Source organism: Limanda limanda, chromosome 8 (assembly GCF_963576545.1).
Source record: "Limanda limanda chromosome 8, fLimLim1.1, whole genome shotgun sequence".
NCBI classification, from domain to species: Eukaryota; Metazoa; Chordata; class Actinopteri; order Pleuronectiformes; family Pleuronectidae; genus Limanda; species Limanda limanda.
Genome location: NC_083643.1, coordinates 4,669,453 through 4,695,184, shown reverse-complemented (window position 1 = coordinate 4,695,184; position 25,732 = coordinate 4,669,453). Strand labels below are relative to the sequence as shown.

At 43.9% G+C, this 25,732-nt stretch overlaps 1 protein-coding gene across 1 annotated transcript; it reads right to left on the bottom strand.

Moving 5' to 3' along the window:
* Positions 1-479: 479 nt before the first annotated feature.
* Positions 480-25,732, bottom strand: cpne2 (copine II). Its single transcript, XM_061075811.1, has 15 exons — positions 25,556-25,732; positions 22,052-22,231; positions 21,780-21,854; positions 21,474-21,545; positions 21,244-21,327; positions 20,952-21,041; positions 20,605-20,703; positions 19,097-19,183; positions 17,534-17,593; positions 12,718-12,851; positions 11,963-12,017; positions 11,439-11,490; positions 8,669-8,802; positions 1,773-2,009; positions 480-587 (listed from the first exon to the last, which is right to left on the bottom strand). The coding sequence occupies exons 1-15, from the start codon at positions 25,730-25,732 to the stop codon at positions 480-482; spliced, it is 1,644 nt and encodes a 547-aa protein (XP_060931794.1).

The following is a 25,732-nucleotide window of genomic DNA, read 5'->3' as shown; positions in this document are numbered from 1 at the left end:
CCGGAGGAGGTGAAGGAACACTGCTCGGTTCAGTTCGTCTGATCCGCTGCCGGAAAAAAACCATCCGAACAACGACAGGAGAGGATTTCAACCACAGACGCACTTCAGCTCAGAGAGGACGTCACACCGAGGATGTATCACATGGTCTCAGGCACAAGACACACACATGCAAAAAGCAAAAAAAAACACAACAAACTACCTACGTCCTGATGAATCAAGATATTTTTCCCTTTTCATTGTGTCTTTCCTGCTTGTTGCCGCCTGCCTTCACTTCACACGTGTCCGTTACACACTCATCAAAGATCTGTGCTGCGAAGCTTTAACACACAGAAAGTCACATCTGATGGATTCACACTGGCTGAGCCATCTTCTTATTTTAACACAGAGGCAGGGAGGTTTTCTTTCTGGTTTGTCATTAAGGAGAGGACAGGTTGAGTTGAGCTATGGTACAGCGTGAGGGGGCTCGTCTTCACGGCGTCTCACTCCGGCGCCGGGTTGATGGGGGGGAGATTCCGCTGCTTGAAATACTGAGTGACCTGCTGAGGCAGCTCGGCCAGAACCGACTTGGCCAGAGTCTCCTTGGGAGCCTGGGAGAGAAATACAACATTTTCACACACACACAAAAACGGAACACAACAGAACTATTCATTTCACTGTGAGATCAAGAGTTTGTGTTTACAGCTTCGGACCTTATCACAAAAAGCTCTCAGATCCTGTTCCAAGTTGACGTCTTTGTCTTCTATGTGTTTGTCTTGAAATAGTGCTTTTGTTTTGTGTTTGTCACACATACATCCACTTTAGTTCCCCTAAATCCAATTAAGCTGCAACAAATTTCTCACACTCATAGTCATCGGTTCCCTAAATGTGCCAGATTTTCAAGATCAATGAAATCTTTCCTGAGAAAACTGAGATTGTTAAAAAGAGAGAAAAATAAATAATCCTGGATCCACCCTCTGATCCCGAATCGCAGCAAAATGTAATGAGTTCTTCCCCGACCCACAATGCATCGTTCCACCAAGTCTCTAACCCTAACCCTAAATCTGTGGAGTTCTTTTTGTGTAATCTAACATACAACAAACAAATAAATACACAAATCAACAGACAGGAGGGAAAATAAACTAATTAATCTAATCAGCACCGACTGCAACGACGATATGAAGTAAAAGTTGAGCTGCCAACACTTTCATGTTTGTCTCATTAATACGTTTCCTCAGTCTGAGCTTCTCTCTCTCTCTCTCTCTACCTCTCTGTTCTGGTGTCTTTCGCCCTCCCACCAACAAACCAGCAAACTGGACTGAAGCCAGGATACACTGTCTGTTCCGCCCACAACAAAGGAAGTGAGCTCGCCTACTACCAGCCCACACACACACACACACACACACACACTAATTAACCTGTGTGCTATTCTACATTACACATGTATGAAAACTCATTAACATGAACACAACCAGTGTAAGTTTATGCTCATCAACAGAACACATGCAGGCAGCTACCCTCATCTACCACGGGTGTGTGTGTATGTGTGTGTGTGTATGTGTGTGTGTCCAGCTGTAATGCAGCAGGCTTCCACTCGCTAAACACAAACACTCATGACATCATGTTGTTGCAGCCCTGGTGAATATTATCGTCACATAATTTACAATAACCTCAGATAATGTTGACCAGGATGATTTTGAGGGTCTGACATTGGTTTCACGCTGCCTATGTCTTAGCTTAGCCATTCTAACAACCAGTAAACCATCCATCCCAGTGTTGAACAGGCTGATACTCACATTACGGAAATCCCTGAAGGGGACGAACTGCACGATGTCTCGAACAGCCTCCTCTCCTGAGTTGGACCTCAACACGCTGGCGTCTCCATCCAGAAACTCCATGGCAGCAAAGTCTGCGTTGCCCACGCCGATTATGATAATGGACATTGGTAGTTTAGACGCCTGCACGATGGCGTGACGCGTCTCGTCCATGTCGCTGATGACACCATCTGTGATAATGAGGAGAGTGAAGTACTGCTGCAGGGGGGAAGATGGATGAGGGGGGGAGGAGAAGAAGAAAAAGTTTGAGAATGCAAGAATATGCAGAGGAAAAAAAACCAACAAAGGTAGTTTGATCATCTGCTCCAAACTGTGCAAAATCGTGTCCGCACCATAAATATGTGAATGAGATTGTTGATTTGACCCTTTAAACTCATCCACAACTAAATTTAATGAGTTCTTTTCGGTGTGGTGTAAATCGGTTCAGCATTTTTTTCATAATCCTGCAAACAAACAAATCCACAAACAGACTCCATTTAAAACACACACAAACACAAACAATGATCAGTTCTGTAAACTAGAGCGTTGATGGTTTTCCTATGAAACGACCATATGAAGACACACACTGACTTTACTTCAAAACTTTCTTCAAAATTCCACTTCCATGATGCACAAACACAGACACACACACACACACTCACTCACACACACACACACACACACACGCAGGGAGGGCTCTGAAGCCTGTCTCTTTAATGTGCTAACAGCAGCGCTCATTAGAGAATCATTTTCACACAGACAGGGTCGCTCGCACACTGGGACACGCGTAGACTGCACCGGCCACAGCCTGTGTGTGTGCCTGTGTGTGTCTGTGTGTGTGTGAGCAGCAGGAGTGTGTTCCTACATGGTCACACAGTTTGCAGTTGTAGGTTCTCTCATTATCAGGAGCAGGGACAGGAACACTGAGGAAGAGCAGCAGCCGATTTGTGTGTGCTGCTTGTTACACACCCACCCACTTACAACACACACACAATCACCAGCCCCTGTGCCAGCATGTGGTCCACACTCTCCTCTGCTGTGCCTGTCACATCTTATTGTGCGTTAACTCCTTGCCACGGTCAGCCCCTGTTTGAACTCACAATAATCTGAAACAAGAAAAGGGTCTGTAATCATTTCCTTACTGAAACAATAGGATTTTTTAGAACACGACACAGACGATTTCAAGCCTTTGTGCATTTGGCTTGTGTATTTGTTCTCCACAGGCCGACAGGGTACAATTATGGACAAAAAGCCCTGTGGGAGCATAATGATACCCAGCTACCCCGCTCTCTCTACATTCAGGCAAGAGATGTGCCACTGAATGTGTGCACGAGAGGGAAATGAACAGTTTGTGATGAGAAGCTTGTAGATCCACACCTCCTGTCACATGGCTTCAAGACCCCAGTGTGTGCAGGTCTCCAGTTTGTGCAGGTCCCCAGTTTTTTTCAGGACCCCAGTTTGTGCAGGTCCCCAGTTTGTCAGGACCCCAGTTTGTGCAGGTCCCCAGTTTGTGCAGGTCCCCAGTTTGTCAGGACCCCAGTTTGTGCAGGTCCCCAGTTTGTGCAGGCCCCCAGTTTGTCAGGACCCCAGTTTGTGCAGGTCCCCAGTTTGTCAGGACCCCAGTTTGTGCAGGGCCCCAGTTTGTGCAGGTCCCCAGTTTGTTCAGGACCCCAGATTGTGGAGGTCCCCGGTTTGTTCAGGACCCCGGATTGTTCAGGACCCAAGTTTGTTCAGGACCCCAGATTGTTCAGGACCCCAGTTGGTGCAGGACTCCAGATTGTTCAGGACCCCAGTTTGTTGAGGACTCCAGTTTATCCAGGAGCCAGGATTGTTCAGGACCCCAGTTTGTTCAGGACTCCAGTTTGTTCAGGACCCCAGTGTGTGCAGCCCCCCCGGTTTGTTCAGGACCCCCGTTTGTGCAGGTCCCCAGTTTGTCAGGACCCCAGTTTGTGCAGGTCCCCAGTTTGTGCAGGTCCCCAGTTTGTTCAGGACCCCAGATTGTGCAGGTCCCCAGTTTGTCAGGACCCCAGTTTGTGCAGGTCCCCCGTTTGTTCAGGACCCCAGATTGTGCAGGTCCCCAGTTTGTTCAGGACCCCGGATTGTTCAGGACCGCGGTTTGTTCAGGACCCCAGATTGTGCAGGACCCCGGTTTGTTCAAGACTCCAGTTTGTTCACTACCCCAATTTGTGCAGGTCCCCAGTTTGTTCAGGACCCCAGTTTGTGCAGGTCCCCAGTTTGTTCAGGACCCAGTTTGTGCAGGTCCTCAGTTTGTTCAGGACCCCAGATTGTGCAGGTCCCAAGTTTGTCAGGACCCCAGTTTGTGCAGGTCCCCAGTTTGTTCAGGACCCCGGATTGTTCAGGCCCCCGGATTGTTCAGGACCCCGGTTTGTTCAGGACCTTAGATTGTACAGGACCCTGGTTTGTTCAGGACTCCAGTTTGTTCAGGACCCCAGTTTGTGCAGGTCCCCAGTTTGTTCAGGAACCAGGATTGTTCAGGACCCCAGTTTGTTCAGGACTCTAGTTTGTTCAGGACCCCAGTGTGTGCAGCCCCCAGTTTGTGCAGCTCCCCAGTTTGTGCAGGTCCCCAGTTTGTTCAGGACCCCAGATTATGCAGGTCCCCAGTTTGTCAGGACCCCAGTTTGTGCAGGTCCCCAGTTTGTTCAGGAACCAAGATTGTGCAGGTCCCCGGTTTGTTAAGGACCCCAGATTGTGCAGGTCCTCAGTTTGTCAGGACCCCAGTTTGTGCAGGTCCCCAGTTTGTTCAGGACCCCAGATTGTGCAGGTCCCCGGTTTGTTCAGGACCCCGGATTGTTCAGGACCCCGGTTTGTGCTGGTCCCCAGTTTGTTCAGGACCCCAGATTGTGCAGGTCCCCGGTTTGTTCAGGACCCCGGATTGTTCAGGACCCTGAATGTTCAGGACCCCAGATTGTGCAGGACCCCGGTTTGTTCAGGACCCCAGATTGTTCAGGACCCCAGTTTGTGCAGGTCCCAAGTTTGTGCAGGTCCCCAGTTTGTCAGGACCCCAGTTTGTGCAGGCCCCCAGTTTGTGCAGGCCCCCAGTTTGTGCAGGTCCCCAGTTTTTTTCAGGACCCCTAGTTTGTGCAGGTCCCCAGTTTGTCAGGACCCCAGTTTGTGCAGGTCCCCAGTTTGTTCAGGACCCCAGTTTGTTCAGGACCCCAGATTGTTCAGGACCCCAGTTGGTGCAGGACTCCAGATTGTTCAGGACCCCAGTTGGTGCAGGACTCCAGATTGTTCAGGACCCCAGTTTGTTCAGAACCCCAGTTTGTGCTGGTCCCCAGTTTGTTCAGGACCCCAGATTGTGCAGGACCCCAGTTTGTTCAGGACTCCAGTTTATTCAGGAGCTAGGATTGTTCAGGACCCCAGTTTGTTCAGGACTCCAGTTTGTTCAGGACCCCAGTGTGTGCAGCCCCCGGTTTGTTCAGGACCCCCCTTTGTGCAGGTCCCCAGTTTGTCAGGACCCCAGTTTATGCAGGTCCCCAGTTTGTTCAGGTCCCCCGTTTGTTCAGGACCCCAGATTGTGCAGGTCCCCAGTTTGTTCAGGACCCCGGATTGTTCAGGACCCCGGTTTGTTCAGGACCCCAGATTGTGCGGGACTCCAGTTTGTTCAGGATTCCAATTTGTGCAGGTCCCCAGTTTGTTCAGGAACCAGGATTGTTCAGGAGCCAATTTGTGCAGGTCCTCAGTTTGTTCAGGACCCCAGATTTTGCATGTCCCCAGTTTGTCAGGACCACAGTTTGTGCAGGTCCCCAGTTTGTTCAGGACCCCGGATTGTTCAGGACCCCGGATTGTTCAGGACCCCGGTTTGTTCAGGACCTCAGATTGTGCAGGACCCCAGTTTGTGCAGGTCCCCAGTTTGTTCAGGAACCAGGATTGTTCAGGACCCCAGTTTGTTCAGGTCCCTAGTTTGTTCAGGACCCCAGTGTGTGCAGCCCCCAGTTTGTGCAGGTCCCCAGTTTGTGCAGGTCCCTAGTTTGTTCAAGACCCCAGATTATGCAGGTCCCCAGTTTGTCTTGACCCCAGTTTGTGCAGGTCCCCAGTTTGTTCACGACCCCAGATTGTTCAGGTCCCCGGTTTGTTCAGGACCCCAGATTCTGCAGGTCCCCAGTTTGTCATGACCCCAGTTTGTGCAGGTCCCCAGTTTGTTCAGGACCCCAGATTGTGCAGGTCCCCAGTTTGTCATGACCCCAGTTTGTGCAGGTCCCCAGTTTGTTCAGGACCCCAGATTGTGCAGGTCCCCGGATTGTTCAGGACCCCGGTTTGTGCCGGTCCCCAGATAGTTCAGGACCCAGGTTTGTTCAGGACCCCGGATTGTTCAGGACCCCGGATTGTCCAGGACCCCGGTTTGTTCAGGATCTCAGATTGTGCAGGACCCTGGTTTGTTCAGGACTCCAGTTTTTTCAGGACCCCAGTTTGTGCAGGTCCCCAGTTTGTTCAGGAACCAGGATTGTTCAGGACCCCAGTTTGTTCAGGACTCTAGTTTGTTCAGGACCCCAGTGTGTGCAGCCCCCAGTTTGTGCAGGTCCCTAGTTTGTTCAGGACCCCAGATTATGCAGGTCCCCAGTTTGTCAGGACCCCAGTTTGTGCAGGTCCCCAGTTTGTTCACGACCCCAGATTGTGCAGGTCCCCGGTTTGTTCAGGACCCCAGATTGTGCAGGTCCCCAGTTTGTCAGGACCCCAGTCTGTGCAGGTCCCCAGTTTGTTCAGGACCCCAGATTGTGCAGGTCCCCGGTTTGTTCAGGACCCCGGATTGTTCAGGACCCCGGTTTGTGCCGGTCCCCAGTTTGTTCAGGACCCTAGATTGTGCAGGTCCCCGGTTTGTTCAGGACCCCGGATTGTTCAGGACCCCAGTTTGTGCAGGTCCCCAGTTTGTTCAGGACCCCAGATTATGCAGGTCCCCAGTTTGTTAGGACCCCAGATTGTTCAGGACCCAAGTTTGTTCAGGACCCCAGATTGTTCAGGACCCCAGTTTGTGCAGGACCCCAGATTGTTCAGGACCCCAGTTTGTTCAGGACTCCAGTTTGTTCAGGACCCCATTGTGTCCAGCCCCCGGTTTGTTCAGGACCCCAGTTTGTGCAGGTTCCCAGTTTGTTCAGGACCCCGGATTGTTCAGGACCCCAGATTGTTGCGGACTCCAATTTGTTCAGGACCCCAGTGTGTGCAGCCCCCGGTTTATTCAGGACCCCAGATTGTGCAGGTCCCCGATTTGTTCAGGACCCCGGATTGTCCAGGACCCCGGTTTGTTCAGGACCCCAGATTGTGCAGGACCCCGGTTTGTTCAGTTTGTGCCAACTGTTGTTTTCTCTGCCGTCACAAACATGAGCTCGATGACATAAACATCAGAAACTGAAACATGCTACAGCTTCACAGTAATACAAGACCAAATTACTACTGATATTAATTTTAAGTAAACTCTTCTCTCTTGTTATTCTGGACATTAAAACAGACACATGTGCTTGACATGATCCTGCTCCTGCCCCTCGGGGGACTCAGGGGTGTGAGCTTTCGCCAGAGCGAACCACTGCTGCCTCACACTAATTAAGACCGTGGCTTACAGACACAAACTCTTATTTTTGGCCCAGGAGAGGCAGATTTAGAAGCTGGAGCAGCAGAAGTGACTGAACATTTATATGTGATTATAACAGATTCCAAACAGCCAAGCTCAATAATGCATGTTTGAAAAATCTTCTTAGCTGAAGGTAAAAAAAAAAATCATATCACCATACACTATGACAGACTGTGTCACAGCTCCAAGAGTACTACAAGAATTCCTCCCAAGAAATGTTTCTAATTAGAAAATATCTCCCTGGGTGTGAGACAGACCCTCAGGCTCGCCCCTTAATTTTGATTTGAGGTGTTACTGCTTAAAATACATAATCCAGTGGTTCCACCAGTTGGAAGTAAACTAAGCTCCAATTCATTGGTTGAGATCAAACAAGCTCAGCTGGGATTGGTTCTCTGACTAAAAGGGAGATGACAGTATGTGTGCTGTTAATCGTATTTCTCATGTATGAAGATTAACATGTGTACAGTGGTGGCGTAAAGAGGGAATGTATATATGGAAAAGTAGTGCGGGTAGTTTGTCCAAGCTACGCCTCTAGCTTTAAAATGAGAACCTCAGATTGGAGGTTACTCGAAAATGTGTGAACTTCCCCGTCAGTGTCTCAGCTGGAAAGTGGTGTAAGGACAGAAGATGTCCAACAGGAGGTGTCACTCCAGTCTGTCGCCCTGTGGTCAACATTGCTGCAGTCTTAGCCAACAGACGCACAAACTGTCGACCATGAAGCTGCTGAAATGTGAGTACAAACACCCTGACAGGTTTTAGCATATATACTATAAAATAATAATAAAATGTTCTAGGTTGGCGCGTGTCCAATCCTCTAAAATGGAGGAGGTGGGGTTTATGCAGGGGGCAATCAAGAGGAGTTTTAGGCAGCAGTCCTGTTGTACGTCTTTATAAAGTCTCTGATCATTCCTGCATCAGCTGTTAACAGTAAACTGTGCCTGTCCCAGTTTAACCAGAACTTGACCTTTGCTCTCTCACCTCCAGACGATATCTAATTTGATATCGAAATTGATTTCAGTTTGGAATTCTGCAATGTTTCCTCTGATTATTCTTGAATTCTCCTAAGAGACCTGTGGCTACATTTCCACAGTCTGTCCCTGGAAGACGTGGAGAGTTCCTGCCAAGTGTGTCAACAAAGGAGGGTGTTCAGACAGATAGCAGTAAATAACTGGCTGTGTTTTTGTAATACATGACGGCGCTCTGTCTCATCTTTCTGCTTTTAATTATACCAGTTCAAATGAGAAATAATTAAAATGTGGAAAGGCAGATAAACAGGTTAATTATTGTCACCTACCGCTGCTTTCTCCTGTTGAAGGGCCTGGGCGGCGAAGCGCGCTACATGGCTGATGATTGGAGCAAAGTTTGTAGGGCCATAGAACCGGATGTGAGGGAGACAGGTGGAGTAGGCCTCCGCAATGCCCTCCACACCTAGAGACAGAGAGGGGATTTAAATGTATACACAACTTCAATTTTAAGAAGAGAGAACAGAGGAATGGAAAACAGATGAGCTGCCTTCAAAAAAAGATTGTACATGTATCCCCAGGTGCCGTTTCTCTAATAAACTGAATCCATACTGCAGTTAGAATATAACCCCTGATGTGTTTATTTGGCTTAAAAGTTGTGAATACTTAATGAAAATTTTAACTTTATAAATATATACACCTTAATAGTAAAAAATGCAAAACATATCGGAAACTTTAAAGTAAAATTCTAGAATAGAATGTAATGAAATTCATGAAAATACAAAAATGATTATCAGGACCCCAGTTTGAGCAGGACGCCAGTTTGTTCAGGACCCCAGTTTGTGCAGGACCCCAGTTTGTGCGGGACCCCAACGTGTGCAGGACCCCAGTTTGTGCAGGACCCCAGTTTTTACAGGACCCCAGTTTGTGCGGGACCCCAGTTTTTTCAGGACCCCAGTTTGTTCAGGACACCAACGTGTGCAGGACCCCAGATTGTTCAGGACCCCAGTTTGTGCGGGACCCCAGTTTGTTCAGGACACCAACGTGTGCAGGACCCCAGTTTGTGCAGGACCCCAGTTTGTGCGGGACCCCAGTTTTTTCAGGACCCCAGTTTGTTCAGGACACCAACGTGTGCAGGACCCCAGATTGTTCAGGACCCCAGTTTGTGCGGGACCCCAGTTTGTTCAGGACACCAACGTGTGCAGGACCCCAGTTTGTGCAGGACCCCAGTTTTTACAGGACCCCAGTTTGTGCGGGACCCCAGTATGTTCAGGACCCTAGTTTGTTCAGTACACCAACGTGTGCAGGACCGCAGATTGCTCAGGACCCCAGTTTGTTCAGGACACCAGTTTGTTCAGGACACCAGCATGTGCAGGACCCCAGATTGGTCAAGACCCCAGTTTGTGCAGGACCCCAGTTTGTGTGGGACCCCAGTTTGTTCAGGACACCAACGTGTGCAGGACCCCAGTTTGTGCAGGACCCCAGTTTGTACAGGACCCCAGTTTGTACAGGACCCCAGTTTGTGTGGGACCCCAGTTTGCTCAGGACACCAACGTGTGCAGGACCCCAGTTTGTGCAGGACCCCAGTTTGTACAGGACCCCAGTTTGTACAGGACCCCAGTTTGTGCGGGACACCAGTATGTTCAGGACCCCAGTTTATTTTGTCACACAGTTTATTTTTTACTACTATTTTTCATGTACCTTTGTCATATTTGTAAGAGATATTGCTTGTTCTTGCTTCATGAGAGGTTGTTTTTTTCCACATTCAATCAAATCAGAGCCAGAAAAAGAGTATCTTTTAATTATGTATCATATCAAGTACTTAATCACATCAGTTTCAATGGATGTGACAGTGGCAATCATTTGATTTTGAGATATAACGCTAACCCCTTGATCAGATGGAATATTGAATATTATATAAAATGTTGTAGTTAAAGCAGCACTTTGTGAATGAACTCCTCCAAATCAGGATTAATTGTTTTATCTGTTCTTCTCATTGTTGAGTTCATAAAGGCTGCATTGAAAAGCTCCAGGCTTTTATGCTCCTGAGAGTTGTGCTCGAATAAATAAATGTGAATAAACTTGCACTGGTCTGAATGATCAGGGGAAATTGTTTGTGCGATCTTCAGCAGAAAGTGTAGGTGAAGTGTGAATGTGTTATTTACTCAGACGCAACAAGATATTCAGAGAAGTGAGATGCTTGCTACTGTCACAAGATTTGAAGATGTCTTTTTAATCAACTCCGTTTCCTACAGTCTTTTAAAACTGAAGAAACCTCCACTGTAACATGGGCCTGTCAATGTTTTTAAATAAAATACCATTTTAAACAAATGTTTTACATCTGTACAGGACAAGAAACATCTCAGTAAATCCTATCTGTTCATGCTGCTTGCAGGCAGAACATGTGGGCTCAAGCCAGAAAGAAGACGACAACCTTTAAGCCGGCATGAGCGACAGCTGGTGATGAATGAACAGTAGTAAACAATGAGTCAGCATGTGTGAGCTAATTCTTGTTAATGGAAAAGTTACATTTGTTTGTTTGAATATCACAGGGATGTTTAAAATTAACCGTTAAACAGTAGGACTTTGACGGATGAATGAAAACAGTTTAACACTACACATTCTGAATTAGCAATTTAGACCTTCCTGCATATATTTTAAGACCTTGTTGGAAATGTCTTGACATATTTAAGATTATTCAAGGCCTAAAATTAAGATTTTTGCATTTTTTTGTGTGTCTCCACAGTGAGAGTATGATGTGAGAAAGTGTTGGAGAATGAGATAATCCTCATGTTCTACTGTTTATGCTTCTATTATGCTTCTTGTTATTTGTTAATGTGTCAAGAACATTTAATTCTCGTCAGTTAACTGTTAATGGTTTATTATGAGCGCTGGCTACGAATGAGAAAAATATCTAAATGAATATCTCCAGTTATAAAGTTCTTCATGGGGTTTATGTTGAAAAAATCTCTCTATATTCATATTTCTCTCAAAGATCCAAGAGAATCCAGAGAACCAAAGATAGAGATTATTAAAATTTAAAAAAAGCCAGAAATTAAACTGTGAAAGAATAATCAGTATCAGGGGGGGGGGGGGTCTCACCTGAACAGAAGGGGTTTGTGGGGTTGAAGTTGATGGCGAATTCGTGCGACACCTGAGGAGACGAAACAGACAATAGATGTGATTTTCGTCCTTCACTCCGCAGTAAAAATACTGATGAGAAATACAGTCCTTTTCTCCCACACCTTCTCCCTCCCACCCTCTCTCTCTCTCTCTCTCTCTCTCTCTCTCTCTCTCTCTCTCTATCTCTGTTCACTACTGTCTCTCCTTTGTCCTTTTCATCAGCTCAGTGCCATGGCAACACAGATGGGTTGACAGTTGCATAATCATGTGAATATGTATAAAGCTGCTTTTTTTTGTCTGTGTGTTTGGTCCGTGTTTATAGAAACGTCTGTACAATACAGGCTTTTTTCAACTGGAAGTTTGCATGTGCCCCCCCCCCACCGCCTTTCTTTCACTCTCTCTGTGACACACACACACACACACACACACACACACACACACACACACACACACACACACACACACCACACACACACACCACACACACACACACAAACGTTTACCTTCCACTCTGGTGGGAGTTGAGCTCCAAATCCCAGAGCAGGAAACATTTTGTCGCTGAGGAGGAAACCATGACAACAGATTGGAACACAAGTTAAACCTTTTTCTTATTTTTGCAACCCCATTCAACAAGCTGGATTTCGACAGCAGAAGAAAATCCCATTACCTCATTCACACAAAGACACGTTCACAGACATTTGCAGAGAAACAAGCAGCGGTGACAGAAAAAAGGTAAAACTGTAAAACAGTCAGTGAGGAAGAAGGTTAGCTGAAGGGCAGGATACACAGATATTGATATTGTCTTTTTTTAGGTATGTAGGAAGGAAGTAATACTTGAGAAAGAATTATCTTGTGTACAAATGCATGGAAAGAGTTTTTCTGCCATGCCAGAAAAAGTAAATACGGATTAATATCATGTTATGAGAAGTTCATTGTTATAATAACATGTTTTCATATTTTCTATGTATAAATACACAGATAAACATGTAAACAGAACAAACAGATGGTTGTGTGTTTCATGTACGATGACTTTCATGCCAAAGTACTGCACAGTGGTGCTCAGGTAGGCGACGGGATTAAGATGGATATTAAGGAACCGATAAACCTGTTAAAAGCTTTCTGTGAACCCCAGTGGGACTTGGCAGGGAAATCGTTTCTATTTCACTGTTACATTTGAAAAACTCCAGCAACGATAAACCCGAGCTGTCTCTTTGTGTTTGTAGAGAAATCAGATCCAAGTCTTTCTCATCATACTCACGTATCATAGTCCTGTATGATTTGTCCCACAGCTAAAATGGCAGTGAGGTACTCGTTGCTGCCCAGCGGGTTGATGTAATGGAGGGAAGACGGCTCTCGAGGGTTCCCATTGGATGCGGTGAAGTCAATACCCACCTATGGACAGAGAGAAATGACGATTCACTAGAGGTCATCCTCTCAAAAACCTGCAGTGTAGTGAGGAGTTTCATAGTCTCAACATACTGTGACGGTTGTTCTTCTGACATAAATGATGAATCCAGTTTTATAGATTTTCCTCTGAATAACAGATACTTCACAGGAAAAGTCCAAAAGGTAGAATACTTTTTCTGCCATCTACATAGGTCTATAAAACTTAAAGTCTGTGTTAACAGAAAGTCATTTTTTTGTATCTGAACCAGACCTGAGCTTGATGCTGTAAATGTAAAGTCGATTTTCCTGATAACAGACACGAGCAGAGTACAATAATCTGGTAGGTTTAAACTAAGTATAACAACATTATACTTTCATTTTCTAAAACAGCTTCATAACTCAGAAGACAATAACAACATTAAGCTCGAAAGACTACACAGTCGATATTTTCAATAAACCGAATACAGAATGTAAAGTGAAACAATAGAGAAAATGGAGTTGCAGTTGCTGGAACATCTCGTTATCTCGGAGAAAGAACTTCAACAGTACAATTACAAAAAAGACCTGTTGCACTTCAACTTCAAACGACTTGTTCTTCGTTCTTGATTTTTTTTGATATCGTGGTTACATCCTTTATAGAAAATTGTTGATGTGAGCAGTTTCCCATCTTCTGGTTTTTTTAAATTTAGGACAAAAATGGTTTTCATCTGAGGACAGACTAAAAAATACTGTACTGCAGCCGTGTCCGAAAAATCAAAGAAAGAAAGAAAATGTCCCTGAAATCACACAAAGGCGTATTTTTAACGCAGATGACCACAGGGTGACACTGTGAGAACATACACAAAGACACACACACAAACATGCAGAGATACACAGCCTAACATAATATGAGATTAAAAGTGACAAGCTTTTTCCTCAGGCCTCGAGCAGCAGTTTCTGTGGTGACAACAAACCGACCCAGAACCCCCCCCCCCCTTTCTATCAGCTTAAATATTTTCTCAACCATCTCCCTCTTTTTTTGTAATTTAACGTCTGGAGCCACTGTGAGTGTTATAAAAACAACAATGTCCTGCTTCAGCACAGACAACAACCGAAGAAGGACAAAATGGAGAAGTGGTTGATGAGTACAAGAGAGAAAATTGGGTAAATGAGGTGAAGAATGGGAGGAAGAAGAGACGGGGGGGAATGAAGAGCACCAGGGGCAGCAGGAGTGACGGACACTCAGATGTAGGGTGACAGAATTAGGGTGCTGCTGTGTACTTTGTAAATGTGTCGGCATGTGTGTGTGTATGTTACTTCCTGGAACATACGTGTGAAGAGAGACCCACATGGCCCCCCACTCAGGTGTCAATTAAACCTTCAAATTTATATTTACCTTCATGTGTCATCCCAATACTTAATTGCTAATACATTTTTCCTTATGTTTACTTATCAATATATATTTAACCTTTTATCTTTTAACCTCTGCAAAAGCAGTTTTATTTTCACCTCTTGTCCTTTTGTCTGTTTGCTTGTCAGCAGGATTACACAACATTTACACAACAGACTCCCACGAAACTTGATGAAAGGATGGAACAAGACTGTCTGAGTTCCATTCTAGTTTTGAGACTTAGGTCAACCTGTCTCTTTTTGTGTCTTTTACAGGCAAACATATGAGGGAGATCATCCCCTCTTCTGACGATATCCATAAAAACAAAGAGAGGGTGACTGTGTGTGTCAACTCACACTTCACAAAGTATCTTTTACCACAGGAGACATGTTTACTGTACACACTGTACATATCTTACACCCTGTTCTCCAGTCACCAGGCTCCCTTACAACCAGTGCTGCTGAATGATATCAAACACAAGAGATTCCGATGAACTGAGTCTTTCACAAACAGCAGTGTGAGGCTGTGTCTTTGTGTTGGAGTGTGTAACACAGAGATGTTCCTCTCCCTCTCTCTTCCAGCTTCCACAGCCTCGAGACTTTCTCTTCCTGGAGATTAGGATTATAGCCAAACTAAGTCTGATTGAACACCGCGGAGCAGCTCTTTCTGCATGCATGTGTGTGTCTGTGTGTGTGTGTAAAATCTATGCATATTAGTGGCAATGTGCATGTGAGAAGACGAACATCCTCGACGATCAAGCATCTTTGTGAGATTATGTGTGCTTCAGCATGTCTAAATCAGTCCGCCTGCACGAGCAGGGAAGGTGCATGTTTGAAGATTCTGCACGTGTGTGCACACAGAGAGCCCCGCTTGTTCACAGTGCCAAAGTGTGTGTGTGGTAAAATGTTTGTATGGAGGACATGCCGCATTTGGGGTTGTGTCATGTTTCAGGAGATTGTGCGTAAATCAGTCGTAGTGTGTAAGCAGGAGAGAGAACGAGAGTGTGTAGAGGGACATTATGTTTGTGCTCACATGTGTGTATGTAAATACGGTAGTAAGAATAAGAAGAGGTATCTGTGTTGATGCTATATTAGTTTAGTATATTAGTGTGTGTGTGTGTGTGTGGGTGTGTGTGTGTGCGTGTGTGTGTGCGTGCGTGCGTGCGTGCGTGTGTGTGTGTGTCAATGAAAAAGCTGCAGGTCTCCAACAAAAGGCAAAAGATTAGGAGGAAGCAGTGAGGATTTAAGAGTTCCCATTCCGACTTAAATTTTCTCATCTCGTCACCACGAGAACAGACAAATGTTCCCATCGCACTGAAATTCTGCTCATTACGAATAATCCAGGTCTGGAGGAGGAAGTGATTCAAATGTTCACATCTGTTTCTCATCAAAAACTACAAGCAGCCATTTACAAATTCTACTACTGGTGATATTTCTTTTGTAACACATTCAGTTGTAACCGACGTCTTTACATTCACACGCTCAATCAATGAAATACTTCCACAGATGTGAGTGTTTCTCCTTCACTTCAGTCAGTGAGAGGAGAGCCGACTGGAAGTAGAGAGTCCTCACGACTGAAACTCATCCCTGCTCGTCAAGTCCGAACTCACCGCTCTGGTTTGAACTTGTCATCAAGAGCCCACACAAGAGGAACTAAAGCTAATGTGAGAGTTTTATCATATAATCAGGATCTTTGCATATTCTGCTGTTAAGTGAGAGCGACATTACGGCGTGTAGAGCCTGATGCTTTTTGATTTCATATCTATCTCTCGACTAATTCATGCATAAGCATCATCCTATTAAGTTTCAAGCTCGATTTCCACCGAGCACTCAAAGCCGATTGCAGCTATAAAAGGTGACAGATCTACCATGAACATTTTCAGTAGTTAGGATAGATAAGAAAAAGAGGCATCTCATTTTAAAACAGTGCTCGTTGATGTTGTCGGCTAAAATAAAACCTGTAAATCCCCAAAATCTGGCAATCAAACGCTGTTACTTTTTAAAATCACCTGAAAATATTTCAGTATTTGTTCTAAATGAAAGCAAACCTATTAATATTATGAGAATATACAGCATTGTCTTAACTGACAAATTAAATAACACACATTCCACCGTTCTGCTCTTATGTTCCCTTTCTCTCTTGTTCATATTTTTCTCCCTCACTTGTTCATCATGGTGCCAACTTTGTCTTGAACAGCTCAAAGCGTCACTATGGCAACAATAACCATGCACTTTGCATTAAAGCGTCATTTCAAACAATAAGACAAGGTAAAAAATAACAGGCTGACATTGAAGGTTGTCACCGCCTGTGTGTGTGTGTGACACCTTCTCTGACAAACAAAAGAAATCAGGTCACCTCCACACAACAGCTCCTTTGTACTTGACCTTGACCCAGAAAAATTCCAAACAAATATAATAATTATTACCAGTTTATCCTTGAGTGTGAGTGAAAGCTTGTGCCAAATTTAAAGAGATTCTCAGAAAGGTGTTCCTGGCAATGGGGAAAGTAAAAGAGACGTCTTAAGGGACTGAATGTTGTGTGTACAGGCTCTTTTTGAATTGTAATGTGGTGTAAACATGGGTGTGAGTCTTATCTTAGTGTGTCTGTGGCTTTAGAATTTGTGTAGTGTGAGTTTTACAGTAACAGTGAGTTGGTCTGAATGGTTGTGGAAATTATCAGCAGAGCAGCAGTATCCGACACAAATACCCCCTGGATAATAGTATGATTACTCAATGACTGTGTCGGTGTGTGTGTGTGTGTGTGTGTGTGTGTGTGTGTGTGTGTGCGCGCTTGTGGCTATTATAAACAAGTTTACTCACACACAATAGGTGTGACATCACCAGGGACGTATGAGCTTCTCCTAACAAGATTACAAAATGGACTGAGACGCTGCTCTTTCCACCAGAAGCTTTCTCTCTTTCTCTTTCTCTACCTCCTCCTCACATATCTCACCATCACACTCACTTACTATTTTCATCATTTCAAAAGTAATTTTCTTGTATTCGCTTCTTTTCTCCCCCAGTTTTCTCTCTGCCCTCCTCTTTTCACAATTCAAGCACCCATGAATCGAGGTTCACAAAACCCTATTACTCCCCCCCCTCCACACAATTTTTCCGTCTCTGAGTAACATTTCCTTGTCTCTCGCACTTTCTCTCTCCTGAATGTAAATGATCATCTCGCTGTAACCCCCCGGGAGATGAATAGAAACTGTGGATGTTTTCATTCATTTTCAGGAGCAAAGTACGTGGAAGCACGTGTCTCATTATCATGTCGTTTCAGAGGCAGGATAAAACCACAGGAATGCTTATATGATACTCACAGTGAACATGATCTGGCATCCTCCCAGTATGTAATCCAGGAAGGTGTAGTCTCTGGTAACCTGGAAGACACAAGAGTCAAAGTAAGGAAAAAAGGAAAATAACTATAGTCAATGATCTTTTGAGAAAAGGTGGATCAAGACAAATAAAACAGTGAGAAAAGGACCTGGAAACAGAAAGTAACGAACCTCACTGCATCATACAATGTTTAAATGAAACAAATAGACACCCAATGCTTTTTAAAAATTATTATTTTGATCCAGTTTGTCGTTTCAAAGCTTTTTGGTACGAACTGATTCCAGCAGCACAAACTATAATTTAACACATTATAAATTGTAAAAATAAACGATTTTTTATTTGTTGTAAAATGACAGAACATTTTTTTGTGAAGGTAACACGGCTGTAACACCACTTATTATCTTGTTTGAACACAATCTCCACTCAAATTACAATGAATATTTAGCACAGATTTTACTGTCATTAGTCTAATCCCTGCCGGCAGCCAACAAATATAATTACTGCATTAGCAGTTTTGTGCATGTGCTGTGTGTGTGTGTGTGTGTGTGTGTGTCGGTGTGTGTGTCGGTGTGTGTGTACAATGGTTGCATGCTTCATGGTTTTGCATCATGAAAAAATAAGGATGGAGGAAAAGAATCAATTATGAAAGCTTGTCATCAAACACACAAGCAGCTTTAATGTGGTTCCAACAGGCATCTAAAGACTCAGTATTCCAGCTCAATGTGTCGTCTGTGGGGCTCAAAGCTGCCACGCTAATTAGTTATTCAGAAGAAGTTATGAACGCCCAGTTAGAAGTGTGTCAGCTGATCAAATCCAAACTGGTATAATCAAATGTTTCATTGTGTCGAGTGTGAGATGGATTTTCATGATAAACTAAAGAAACTATTTGACGAGTTATTGTTTGTGCAGCTTTAAGTCTCGTTTAGCTTGTTTTTTCCCACTAATTGATTTGTGAGCTGTCGCTTTGAAGCCTCGAGTTTGGCATTTTCTCCAGCGCCATCTTGTTTTATTGAAACCAGAATGAACTTTATTTGGAAGAGCAGGGGGGAGGAGCCTGACTGCACACCTGCAAATCACACGGTATTCACCCCCCAATGCCTATGATGTTTTGTTGTATAGAACCTTGAGATTGAGACAATAAACTCTTTAGGAAAATATTTACTAATGTTGTCATCAAATGTTGTCATCAAATCAAGTGGGAAGTAAAGTCATTTTCTAATAGACTTCTGTAGAAACTGACTTCCTTCTGAAAATGTGTTTTAGAAGATCTCTGCCCTTTAATGTTAGATATAATACATTGAGATGTGAGGATTCTTGATATGGGTTGAATGGCGACCAGTAGAGAAGGTGGCTTTAAATCATCTGGTTTTCAAAGCATTTTGTGATTTCTTCAGGTCAGTTGTTTGTATCCTGTCAGCTTAATAATTATAATACCGAGAAGTCAATCCAACAAAGGAAATAATCCTTTTCCCTTTTACAAAGAATTTTCCAGGACATGTTCCAGTGTTATATATCTATAAATGTCTTCATCCATCAATCTTCCCCACCTTACATGACTTGACAATGATCATTCCAGAGTTTTTATAATTCTTCTTCTTCTTCTGTTTCTTGGGGTTTATGCAGTCAAACTCCACCTGCAGGGACACAGCGACAGGGGGAGGGAGGAGACAGATGAGGAGTGTTAGACGGAGGGAGGGAGGGAGGGAGGGATAGAGGGGGAAAGAGGAGCAGGGAGGACATGAACAGATGTGACTCTGATCTGCATGTTTCCCTCACGCCGCCCACAGCAACTTAGATACTTGGTGATGTATCATAATCCAAAACAAATCACAGTGGTGCAACACTATTACAACAAATACACACTTTTATAACATTGTGTTTCATCAATACAGATATTTGAGACACACACACACACACACACACACAGACACACACACACGCTGCACAGACTCACATGCCTTAAGTCAGTCGCTGATTCAGATGACAGGTAACTCTAAATGCCTCGCAGTGTTCCCGGGGCTCAGCTAAAGGCTGTTTTACATCTCAAAAGCACCTCTCATTTCCCTCATACCTCTTTTCGCGCTGCCTCTCGCCCTCCATCTTCCCCCATCTCTCCATCCTGCATCTGCCCTTTTATTTTTCACTTGTTATTTTTGTGTCACCCCGAACATCATTACCACACATGAAGAGACTCTGGAGAGCGTGTGGAGAGGCGGCCTCTGCACACGTGCAGTTTCATAAATGAACACACGCGCAGATGCACATGCCAGCGCACACACACAGAGCAGCTAATGAATAAACTGTGTTCTGATCCGTGCATCTTTATATTTTTAGCAGAAAAGAATGAATCTCATCAGTGTTTAGTCACTGGAAGCAGAGACTTCAGGCTCAGTCGGTCAGCAGAGGACACAACGTGGGAAAATATGCTAATCTGTGCATTGTTATTTCATATTCATTGTATTTGAATGTATTTAAACTGCAAATTAGCCAGAAGCCAATTCAGGAAAATCTAAATCAGACAGAATGAAGCTGATGAGCACAGTTCTGTTTATTTTCTCTGTTACTTTCTGCAACATCAGATTCAGATTGATTTGATCTTTAAAAGAAATTTGAGACATTTAAAATCACACTGTTACCTTCTGCTGCAAAAGGGATTCAGCAGCTTTGGTGTAAATTATCAGCGCAGTGGGACAGTGATGTTCATTATACACCAGAGGAAAAACACAGCTTGGATAGTAACAGATTATCACCACAAGTGGGGACAATTTCAACATTTGGCCTGATGGTGGTTTATGTTTAAGGATTAAATGGGATTTGGCTGGTGGGGAAACCCTGAAATGTTTTAGGAACTTAGTCATTTCTCTACTTGACAGCCTAATGGTAACAGGTTAACATGCTGATGCTACCCTAACCAGAGTTTTCGCTCCGTATAAGAAATACTAACACTTGAAAAAGCACATCACATCATTCATGTACACTGGTCACGTGCAACAACAGTCACAGCAGGGATTTGTTTTCTTGGACCGAAATATGAATTATGCTAAACACGTTTTACCTCCACTGAGTTCTGGGCTTCAGTCATCTTGGAAACCGTAGCTTGAAACTCTCCTATGAAGTCATGGCCTCCATCATTGTCGTAGTCATAACACAGAACCTGTTGAGTAGAACACATTATACACATTATATACTCCATATTATATTTTATCCTATCTTGTTTGTTTTCCATGATTTGGTGTGTACGTCTTCCTGTTTTTCTTTTAGTATTTTAGTTTTGGTGTTTAATCATTAAACATGATAAAATGCATCAAAACTAAACAGTGTCTGTCCTTCTCTCCTATTGTCGATGAGTCACATCTAATAAAAGAAGAAAACCCATAGTAGAGCAGTGTTATAATCACCAACCTTGATGTTTCTGTCCACATCTCCATTGCAGAGAGAGATGAGCGGCACAGTAAACTGTTTCCACGATGGGTCTAAAGTGTTCTTTATGACCTAAAGTCCCCAAAACAGAAAGAGTCAAGTTATCATGAGATTACTCTGCAGCACTTACAGTTCATGATGCAGCTGCAGCCACAGTAGAATTACCTCAGCATCAGCACTCACACACTTACTGTTACAGTGTCTGACCTTGTGTAAAACCAGGTTTAGCTGACAATCACAGCTCATGACACTTGCAGGTGGACCCGGGACTCACCTCCGTCCTGTGCACCAACATCCATTTACCATCTTCTCCTTGTTTGTGAAACTCCAAGTAAGGGTCTGACTTCCCGAAAAAGTCCTGAATGAAACAGAGACAGATTGTTGTGAAGTCTTTTACGTGTTTTATCCTTATTCATGCTCTTCTCAGCCAAAATGCTCCACCGGGATGTCACCATCTGACCAAAGGTGAGGACTGGAAGGGGTCAACCGAGGCAAGCTTCCTACCTTCTTATCCAGTTTACGCCCACTCAGGGTCAGAGTGATGATTCTGTTGTCAGACAGCTCCTGGGCTGTGATCTGAAGAAGGAGTTACAGCTCGATATTAGATCCAGCAAAAATACTGGTCCTTCACAATTTACACTCACATCAACATCTGCAACAGTCACAGCAGCAGCCTCAATAACATCCTTACTCCTTGATGCCAAAATAAGAATCGACAGTGACCACATGAGATGATACGGTGCAACATGTCTGTCAACAGGAGAAACAGAAAGAAAAACAGGATATAAAGGAAACAGTACTGATGCTTACTGTAATGGATCCCTTGCCAGCTGGCTTCCCATTGGCTAAGATCAATGGTCTGTGGAGTTTTTTATTGGACACAATCTAGAGGTAAATCAAAGAGAATGAAGAATTAAAAAAATGAGGGTTTGAACTACAAGCAAAGTCTTGGTTTCAAAGAATTGTTCTTAAAATATGAGTTTGATTCCCATTCCCTGAATCAAATATCTCTTAGAAACTTTTACAGAGCTCCTTTTTAAACGGAACCAACTTTGGACGGGAAAGGAGAAATCAAGTCATACCAGTCCGAGATTACAAATGAATTCTCCGAGGAAGTCGTGTTCGTAGAGCTGAGTGGCGCACTTGTCTTCGTCGAACAAGGCAAAGCGAAGCTTCTGGATCTCCTCAAAGTGATAGTCCACCCGAAACTTCACTCCGAAAACTGGATTCAAGTTGTTCACAGCGGTTTCAGTGCGGCCGAGCTAAACGACAAGACACAGGGAGAGAGATCGACACGTTAAACAAAAACGTAAATCACTTTAACTTGTGATAGGGTTAAGGTTAGGGTTCATCCTCTCGTCTGTAATCGTCTTAAAATCTGGTACGTCAAAATGTCCAAACTGAATAAATAAATAATAAATGAGGTGAAGGTGAGTCAGGTTTATCAGGTTCCAAGTTTCAAATGTTCCAAAAAATTTAAATTAAATTTAAATTTCAGCAAATGTGATGATATTCGCATCAGCCTCAGATTATTTTTAAATAGCTGCGTTTGAATATTTTTGGTATTGAATGCTAACTAGTAAATGTTGGATATTCTACGAAACTATGATGTTTAATCGTTCAAAAAATGATAACTCCCAAATAATTACAATGTGTAATAATATTTTTTATGTATCACTGCCCTATCTAGTAACTGAATAAGTGTACAGTGTAGATTTTTCATGTGATTATGAAAGTGTTTATTCAAATATCTTACATTTCTCTGACTATAGATGTTGTTCTCATTAAAGGCCTGAGAAGGGAGATGTTGTGGACTGACAACAGAGTAAAGTAAAGGCTCTAACTTCCACCTACTAACGGGGCTCACAGCACTTATCCATTTATCTTACGGATGACAGCGGAGCTCAGGAGAATGGCTGCACTTTGTGGCTTAACAACAGAAATGACTGGGGCATCATGGAGCTCTGGCAGGCAGAAGTGCACATCTCACATTTGTGTCACTGAGGATTTGAACCTGGCTCATCGGGCCGTGGATATGAATCAGACCCTTGTGGCACTTCATCCCCTCTCTGCCTTCCTCTATTTTTATCTGCTCGTGTTCACTTTCAGATAAATGAAACGAAAAAAGAAACCAACAAAACAGACAATGAAAAAAAAAGACTGGTATCTAGCTTAATGCCTTTAGTCAAACAGAAAGACCAAATATCACAGAAGCTTCAATAACATGTGTCTGTGTCACTGCCTGGTTACCTGACTTGAACATGACGCTGATAAAAGCCACGTGAACCCAAAAATAATGAACTCAAAGATTCTAAAACGCTCGGTTCACCCAAAGAGAACTGCAGTTTGGACCCCGTCCCATTTAACACAGTGATTTGACCCATCGTTAATATTAAAATATTGATTTAATAGCTTCAATATCTTTTTTTATATATTGATATGCTTTAAATATCCAGGGTTCTACATATCTGGTTGTATTTGTGTTTTTTTCTTTGTATTAATTGCTGACAATAAAGTTTATGGTTAAACTGTAAAATATCGAGCCTTAAGAATCATTCCAAAGATAAGTATTGAGTGAAATATCATTATTAGAAATGATTTATGCCCTAATATTGGTATTGGCTATATATATATGTATATGTATATACATATACATATTTTATTAGCATAATGAGACATGTGATGGGTAGTCAAACAAGGCTCATAATTACAAAAACTGAACCAGTAAATAGTAGCTCAGCTCCATAAAGCTGCGCTTAACAGTAGACCACTGCTTTAGATGTGATTCTTTAGCCTCCCTACAGTTTGTGATAAACCATCACATTTGAGTTCTCCCTCGACTAGTTCCAGGTGTTTATTTGTGTCCATAACACGTGTTGAGATTTGCATTTGAGTCCAGAGAAAACAAACAAACAGAGGATTTAGCAAATAGCTCCTGTGGTGTGATAACCGGGTGCTGAGTAACAAGCAAATCTGAGATCGATACTTCGGTCAGCCGGTTTTAATCTATAATGATTTCTTTACAGCCAGATTTAACTATCACATCGTACTGGTTCTCTTCATTCTTTCTTCTTTCCTTCCTCCTTGAGTTTCTCCTTCCCTCTTTCTTGCTAATTTTCCCCCCTCACTCTTTTCTCATCTCCCTCACTCACACCTCCTCGCTCTCACACTCTTATCCACTCTCGCTCTCGCTCTCTTTCCCCACTGAGGGACCCAGCTGCTTCTCACACCTCTATCTCACAAGACAGACGAAGATAGACAGGAAGTGAGATGAAGAGAGGGGACAACGGGTGCCAGGAACGAGAGGAACAATCAGAGAGAGTGAACAAAGTTAACAGGAGATGATCGCAGAAAGCGAGAACACTGCGAGTGTGTGTGAGAAGAAACTGTGGAGCTGTGGACGATATCCAAGAAAAGGTTCGGGCCTCATTTCGCCTCCTCCATCGTTCCCTCACTCCAGGAGCCCTGAGCTTTTGTTTCGCTACCCGTTGCCACAGCAACCGTTGGCAATTTCACATCAGAGCCACATGCCCTGCTGACCGACAGCGAGCTACAACCCGAGGCACTCGCCTACACACACACAGACACGCATGCACACGTACACAAAAGACGGCTTTGCCCTGTTGACCAGCCGTTCGCTGTAGAAACCGTGAGGCAGCAGCCTACACACAACTAGTCTTCATCACCACGTTCCTCTTCAGCGTCTTCAAGTTGAAGCTTGTGTCTGTCTCCCCCGACACCACGAGAAAAAGTCAATCACATTCCCATTGTGTGGTGTTTATGGAATGACAGCGACAAGGTTCAGAGAAGAAACAGAAGACATGAACAATGAAAGGCTCCACGTACAGAATCTATTCTCAAGTTTGATTTAAAAGTGTAAACAATTACGACCATGATGTTATTTTCCATGTTTCGCTCTTAACAAATATGGGTTTGATCTTATATTAAAGCCAGAGTCAGAAATTATTATCACATGCTTACCTAAATATAAACTCAATAGCAATCAATACTTCTATCTACACATGCTCTAAATGACCAGTGCCCTGGTTTAACATTCTGTCATCAGTAAAAGAAGAAGGAAGAACTTCATATTCTTTACTTTACATTATTTAACTTTAATCAGGTCTACAGTATCAAACTTCCCACTGGGCTCAGTGCGGCCGTCCTCGTGCCAGGTGGTGAAAACATCGTGAGTTTAGAACATACGCTGCTTGCAAACATAGACAACAAACACAGTCCTCTTATCTCCTCCTTGGCTGGGACACCCACCACGGAGAATGTGACCTTGAAAGCACTTCTAACACTTGTTCAAATCTTCCATCTTCCCTTCTGTCTCCTCTTTATCTCCTCCTCCCTTTTAACTTCGTCCCTCCACCTCCCTGGAGTCGACACCCAGCACCGAGAAGCAACGGAATTTGGTTTTTACTCCTTATTATCCAAATCGTGAATCTCTCATCTTGCTCTTCATCCTTCACAACTCCATTTTTCAATGGAGACAAAACACGCCTCTTCTTCACTTCCTGTCCTCTGCCTCTCCACCTCCACCCCTCAGTTCTTCCTCTAACCCACAATTCCTCCATCCTTACCTCCACCCAGTTTCCATCCACCTCGTGGAAGAGAACACAGAAGGGGTCGGACTTGGATGCTACATCTCGGTCCAGCAGGCTGGCGGCGGTGACGGACATCTCCACCCGGGTGATGCAGCGCTGGGGCCCGACACTGAGCGTCTGGCCCTCGGTGGCTGAGCCCAGAGTGTAGGCCAT